This window comes from Equus asinus, chromosome 17 (genome assembly GCF_041296235.1).
Source record: "Equus asinus isolate D_3611 breed Donkey chromosome 17, EquAss-T2T_v2, whole genome shotgun sequence".
NCBI lineage: Eukaryota > Metazoa > Chordata > Mammalia > Perissodactyla > Equidae > Equus > Equus asinus.
In genome coordinates, this window is record NC_091806.1 from 19392673 (window position 1) to 19400615 (window position 7943).

The 7943-nt window shown below is 35.9% G+C and overlaps 1 protein-coding gene across 1 annotated transcript; it reads left to right on the forward strand.

The window, feature by feature from the left end:
• Nucleotides 1-4361: 4361 nt before the first annotated feature.
• Nucleotides 4362-5306, forward strand: LOC139040945 (olfactory receptor-like protein OLF1). The gene has a single exon (XM_070488648.1). It carries the CDS (start codon nt 4362-4364, stop codon nt 5304-5306), a length of 945 nt encoding a protein of 314 aa, XP_070344749.1.
• Nucleotides 5307-7943: the final 2637 nt, after the last annotated feature.

Sequence of the window (7943 nt, forward strand, 5' to 3'; positions counted from 1 at the left end):
TAATACCAAATTCTGCACAAAACCTCCACTGGACTCACTCTTCAATGTCATTAATTAAAAAAAAGATCTATTTTTAGTACTGACAGTAGTAGGTAATTTCCTGAAATTCCCTGTGTTTTTTTAAATAATTAAAATTGCAATGGTTATATTTTTAAATATTTGAACTACTTGTAAAAGACCTCCATAGTAAAAGCAGTCCTTTGTAAGATCCAAGTGTCATTAAAAATAACCCCCATGTTACCGAGAGTGAAAATTGCCTATTCAAGTTAACACTGTTTCTATTGTAATTACTAATGTGTTTTTAGAAAAAAATTCACAATGGCAATAATCCTGCTAATTATTCCCTAGGTGTCCCTTGGAAATGATCATGTTTGGAATCCTTTAATTCTTGGGTCCCCGATGACATGAGAATGCAATAAGAGCCCCTGGTTCTTATTCACCTAGGTAATTGGAAAACAACTTCTTCCTTGGTAAGTAGCTTCTGTGGTTACTAGACTGGCTTTAACGTCACAAAATAGGCTTTTGTAAATCTGAGAGGAAGAACCACTGATTTGTGTCCAAAGAATTGGGAAACCACATATCAGATAGTATTTTACCCACAAAGTCATCTGTCTTGTGTAACTCTTATAGTTTCTACAGCAATCTGAAACACTTTTTGTTTAAATAAGCTTTTTTTTTACTGATAAGAGAACTGAAGCATGGCTGGCTGCCGGATAGTTTGAATTAATTTATTTTCTATTCTTAGATTTTTCTTGTTATGTATTTGGGTAGAATTTAGTAAATCATAGTATTTTGACTGGATCTTTTGTTCTTTCCACGTTAAAGCAAGGATCCAAGATTCTCTACCTTCTCTTATCTTTACCGTCATGGCTTCTTTTCTTCTCTCTCACATTTCTCTAAATGGAATTCTTAGACTGTCAGAAAGGATGATCAATGTGAAGTTCTCAAGAACATGTTCCCTGCTTTGTTTAGTAGATATATGAGCCATTTATTCCTCCCTTCAGCAACACTATGCTACTAAGCCTGTCTCACAGGGGCCAAACGATTAATATTCTAACCACCCTCATGTTTGATCTTGTGAGCTTTGACTGTGAGCACAACTGAATTTGAATTATACCTGTCAACTACTAGCTGAATGACTTGTGACATTACTCGAAGCCTCAAAGTTCCTATCCAAAATATGGAATTAATAATAAGAATCTAACTTATAGAGAGCCAATCTAGCATAAAGCATGAAATCAGGAGCTTGGGTTATAATCCCATTCCTATCACATCTTAGCTCTCAAACTCTCAGTGCCTTAGTTCTCTCATCTGTAAAAGAAAGATGGTAATGATAGTAACTGCATCATAATTTTGTTAATTTTTTTCTTTAGGAAGATTAGCCCTGAGCTAACATCCACTGCCAATCCTCCTCTTTTTTGCTTAGGAAGATTGGCCCTGAGCTACATCCATGCCCGTCTTCCTGCACTTTATATGTGGGACGCCTACCACAGTGTGGCTTGATAAGCGGTGCACAGGTCCATGCCCCGGACATGAAAATGGGAATCCCAGGCCGCCAAAGCAGAATGCAAACTTCAACACTGTGCCACTGGGCCAGCTCCATAATTTTGTTAGTTTTTGGGGGGACAATTAAATAAATTATATGTAAGGTATTTAGAATATTCCATTGCATGTAATCATTATATAAATGATACTCATTATTAATATAGCCTTGCTACATATCACTAGTCATAAGCTAAGAATAAGAGAGAGCAGTGGAGCAACTGAAACAAATCTTTGTTGTTTACTATGTGTCAGTCTCTCTAAAGTGTGACCATACGGAAGGATAAAAAGTAGACAGATAGATATATAGATAGATATACAGATGATAACTAGATAATTTTTCTAATCTAACCCATACAGCAACATTGTGAGATATTTGTTGTCATTCTTATGTTACAGATTAAGATATACATATATATGCATTAAATTGCACAAGGTCACACAACGATATGTGGCCAGGATGAGATTCTAACCAAATTCTTACTAACTCTAAAGTAATGTCTTATCTTTTCTAAATAGCTTGATTACTTTTAAAACAGGCAACATCAGGGTCTGCACAGCAGTTAAGTGTGCATGTTCCACTTCGGTGGCCTGGGGTTCACTGGTTCGGATCCCAGGTACGGACATGGCACTGCTTGGCAAGCCATGCTGTGGTAGGCATCTCACATATAAAGTAGAGGAAGATGGGCATGGATGTTACCTCATGGCCAGTCTTCCTCAGCAAAAAGAGGAGGATTGGCAGCAGATGTTAGCTCAAGGCTAATCTTCCTCAAAAAAAAAAGATAAAAATATTAAAAAATAAAACAGGCAACATCAGAATAAATTAACCACTTTCCTAACGTAGTGTTGCATCTCATTCACACATTCTGAGGCAATAACATAAGACAGCACATTAACCCTCCTGATTCTCTTAGGCTTCTGTGTGCCTCTGTCATTCAGTGGCTTTAATGATTAGCTGAAATACGCAAATGAAGTTCTTAACACTGCCACATTTGTAATTGTATGACCCAAAATCATTTTGTTCCCTTCCTGGCCCACAACGGCAACACTAATGTAGCTCATTGGATGGTTTGCTTGTTTGTTTTATATATTCCCAAGTCCATCCTTCAAAGTTAAGATGAAATTTTTCTTCTCAAGTTCCTCCTACTCCTGGAAAATTTCTGAATCACCAGAAGTAAGAATTGACAAAATTCTTAGACTCAACACCATGAATTATACTATCATAAACATCAATGACAGCTATCTATTTTTGTTTGCTCATAACATATAATCAGTATGAAGGCCATATAGAGTAATTATGTTTAATTATAAGTCAACTTATGGCTGAATTTTTTGCCCACTTTACTCAATCAGTCAACTAACAGTCACTGAGCACTTGCTAGAAGAATTAAAATAAAAGCCAAAGATAGAGAAACAATTTAATCAGCTTAGTTTAGTATCTTGATTAGAATTAAGGAAATTATCCTAAATTCTTTCCTACCAAAAATATACCACAGCATTATTCACACTATCCAAAAAGTGGAAATAACCCAAGTGTCCATCAATTGGTGAATGGATAAATAAAATCTGACATATTTATACAATGGAATATTATTAATACATTAAGGGGCCGGCCCCGTGGCTGAGTGGGTAAGTTCGAGTGCTCCACTGCTGTGGCCCAGTGTTTCGCTGGTTCGAATCCTGGGCACAGCCATGGCACCGCTCAGCAGACCATGCCGAGGTGGCGTCCCACATGCCACAACCAGAAGGACCCGCAACTAAGAATATACAATTATGTACCAGGGGGCTTTGGGAGAAAAAGGAAAAAGTAAAATCTTAAAAAAAAGTACATTAAAAGGAGAGAATTTCTCATTCACACTGCAACATGGATGAACCTTGAAAACGTACTAAATGAAAGAAGCCAGACACAAAAGACCACACAGTGTATGATTCCTTTTATATGAAATGTCGAGAATAGGGAAATCTGTAGAGACAGGAAGTAGATGAGTGGTTGCCAGAAGTTGAGGGGAGAGGGGAAAGGGGAGTGATTGTTCATGGACATGAGAGATCTTTTTAGAGTGTTAGAAATGTTCTAAAACTGGCTGATGGTCATGGTTGCACAACTATGTAAATTTACTGTCAATAATCAAATTGCCCAATTAGATGACCTTTATGGCATGTAGGTTGTACCTCAGTAAAACTTTTTAAACAAAAATATACTCACAGCTAATGTTTACTGACATTGATTTTTAATTCATTAATATCACTTTTACATTATATTCTTTTAAAAAACAATTAACTGCTATATATTTTAATTTACCACTTCATCTGCTCTGTCAGGAGAATAGCACACAACTATCTATTAAACCCTGGACGAAAGAGCAAAATGGTCTATAAATCATTCCAAGGCATATTCTACAGATCAATTTATTTTTAATGATATATATTTTTTTCTTTTCTTCTTATCATCATAGGTCTAGTAATTAATTTATTACTTCCTTTTACCTTATGAGCCAGCTATTGTGCTATATTTTGGGTAAAAAAAAAAGTAAGCAAAAGTAAGTAAAAATAAGTGCGTAAATTGTGCAATGGAAGAAATAGTCATTAATCAAGCAAATAAAATAAAACTGGCAACCATGAAATATGATAGCAACTAAATTCTGAAATATATTTCTCAGAGTTTGTATTTGAAAGTACGTTTGGGCTTGGATTTTTTATTTGATTGCTTGTTTGTTGAAACAATAAAATAACCTTATAATTATATCTAATTATGTTTCTCTTTCCATCAATATAACATTTTAGGATGTTAGAATTCTCATGAAACAAAAACAGCACAGAATATGGAATTTATGAGTGGAAACTACACCTTAGTGACTGAGTTTATTCTATTAGGGTTTCCAACTCGCCCTGAACTGCAGAGTGTCCTATTCCTTATGTTTCTGACATTATATGGTTTGATTCTAATGGGGAACATTGGATTGATGATGTTAATCAGGACCGATCTGCACCTTCAAACCCCCATGTATTTTTCTCTTAGCAACCTATCCTTTGTAGACTTTTGTTATTCCTCAGTCATTGTTCCCAAAATGCTGGTCAATTTCCTCTCAGAGAGCAAATCCATTTTCTATTATGGCTGTGCCCTGCAGTTTTATTTTGCCTCTACTTTTGCAGACACAGAATCCTTTATATTGGCTGCCATGGCATATGATCGCTATGTGGCCTTCTGTAACCCTTTACTCTACACAGTTGTGATGTGTTGGAGTATCTGTATATGGCTGGTTAGCTTGTCATATGTTGGAGGCAACATGAGCTCCCTAGTTCACACATCCTTTGCATTTATTCTGAAATACTGTGATAAAAATATCATCAACCATTTTTTCTGTGACCTCCTTCCCCTGCTTAAGCTATCCTGCACAGACACATCAATTAATGAATGGCTTCTTGCCACGTATGGCAGCTCAGTGGAAATTATCTGTTTCATGATCATCATCATCTCCTACTTTTTCATTCTTCTCTCAGTCTTAAAGATCAGATCTTCCAGTGGGAGGAAGAAAACCATCTCTACGTGTGCATCTCACCTGACTTCTGTGGCCATCTATCAGGGGACTCCTCTCTTCATTTACTCACGACCCAGCTACCTCTACTCTCCCAACACTGATAAAATTATCTCAGTGTTCTACACCATTTTCATCCCAGTGCTGAATCCACTGATTTATACTTTGAGAAATAAAGATGTAAAAGATGCAGCTAAGAAAGCCATAAGATCAAAGGTGGATTCCTCATGAAATATAACATTCCAAGATTCATCTAAATCCCCAATTACAAACTCTAATTGGAAACCTGCAACAACCTCACCAGCACACACACAACTTCTCACACCATTGAGAATTTATCAAACAGTTGTTTTTTACCCAGCCAAATGCCATTTAATAACCCCATGATATAAGAAAATATTTGAAAGTTTTGAAATTGCTACTAAATAGTAGATTACCCTTCAATGATTACCAGTTGGAGTTAATGCTAAAATGGCTTATATTGGGTTGTCTTAATGGATATAGTAAATAGCTCAGAAAAGTGTGTGTGGGTGTTCATGTGTAGAATATCTAATTTACAAGGGTAGATTACTGGATGAAGGAAAAAACCAGATTCCCTTGGTTCATACACCACCTCTGTATCCTGCTGGTCAGTGGCACTTTGAATGTTACTTAATTTTTCTATCCCTCAGTTAGCTTATCTGTAAAATGGGGAGAATATAGTATCTATGTCATTGATTGTTGAATGGTTAACTGAATAAATGCTGAGAATAGCGCTTGTACCATTTTGAGCACTTAATAGATGTTAATTATATGTATTTTTTGATATGTAATATTAATTAAAATGTATATTGTACAACAAGATAATGAAAGTCATGAATGTTAGGAGAGAAATAATACAAAATCAAATACATTTTCTTAAGTGCAGTTTAGTAATATGATAATAACCTTCTATACCATATCTACTCCAAAGTAATTTGGAATGTTATTCAACAGCTTGAATAATATAGGTTAATTGAAAGGCAAAATATTTGTTTTTTTCTCTGTCTTTTATTTTTTATACACAAATGCATTACTGAGAGTGTAGAACATTCTCTGGCATCTCAGAAACAGAATCAGCTACTTAATGTATCACCTGGTTCCTTGTGGGGAAATCATCCCACACGCCATGGTGGATTACCACACAGGAAACTTATATATGAAGACTGAAATTGGAGGATGTTTATCATTGAAAATTGTGCTTCAGTCACTGATATTTTTTGCTGTACATTATTTATTACTATTGTCAATTTTGACTCTGTGATAATAAATATTTATAAGATTTGACCTGGATACATCAAAGTTTAGAAATTTTTTTTTTCTAAGATTGTCATCTGAGCTAACATCTGTTCCCAATCTTCTTGATTTTTTTTCTTCTTCTTCTCCCCAAAGCACCCCAGTACATAATTGTATACTCTAGATGTAGGTCCTTCGGGTGTGCTATATGGGATGCCGCCTCAGCATGGGTTGATGAGTAGTGCCATGTCCGAACCCAGGATCCAAAACAGGCGAAGCCCTGGGCCTCAGAAGTGGAATGTGCAAAGTTAAGCACTCGGCCACAGAGCCGGCCCCTAAAACTGTGTTTGAACTCATGCACTGTTTGTTGTAAAAATCCACAAGATACAGCCTAAATCACTGTCGGTTTTTAATGCCTCCAAGAATCCTTTCTTGAATTTCTGACCAACAATTCTTCTCCCGAGTATTTTTGTTGTGTCATTTGGTAAGAGGAGAACACAGTCACTCGTGGCTACACCAGCACATCAAAATTCTCTAATATTAAATTGTTTCATATTTACTTAGTCAAGGTTTACTTTAAGATTATGAGGAATCACACAGAGCAATACCAGATGCAGGATATCACAACACAGATTTTCATGCCCCAGAAGTTCTCAAAATATGCCAACATCTATGAGTGATAATGTCTACATTGTACTATTACATATCCAGCTGCAAATGAAAACCTTATTTTTGCTACCCCACTGCCTTTTGACACTCAGTAATTATATCACAAAATATTATACCGCTTATGAGAAAATATAGCTATTTCCAAGTAAGGGAATAGCTGAAAATAGAGAGTATCAGCATTTTTTCAAGGTCTAATGGTGATTCCAAGGTTCAAATCAGAGAAGCATTTAGACAGGTGAAACCTTGGCTCAGCTGTGTCTGCTTAGTAAAGGCTCTGAGGGCTGCTATCATCTGCTGAGCTTTCTAGAAGGCCTACACCCCTCAATCTACAAGTTGCACCCTGTATTTCATCATCCTGAGGCTTCCAAAGCTTGCTAAATTCCCAAGACTGTATGGTAGCTAGCAAGGCATGAATTTGTATTTTAGATCTAGCATAGTCAAGATTTTCTGAGGATGCTCATTTACCTATAATTTGAGTGAAGTTTTCCCCATGATTTTTGCAGAAGCCTGTATTGTCCTATGCAATTATTGAGGCCTGCTTAATCCTCATGTCTGTAATAGAAGCAGAACCAGTATAAATATTGTGAGAATAGGAGATTTATGTTCTAATCTCAAGAAAACTCCTCTTTTTACTAATTCTACTCATTTCACTAATTTAATAATTCTGAAACCATACTGATTAGAAGGATTGGGCAATGTAACTTCCAGCAATAACAAGTTAACAGTAAGATCTGAAACAATCCAACCTTTTCAACTTGCCATTCATACACATCTCATTTTACCATATTTAACTGTCAAAAAAGAGTGCAGCAAAAGTATGCTTATTTTTAACAGACGCATACAACTTAAAGAAGAAAGGATACACAAAATTTCATAGGTCATTTTATCCATATGAGTGACTTAAGATTCTTCTAGTTAAGTCACATACCACCTTTGATATCTTCT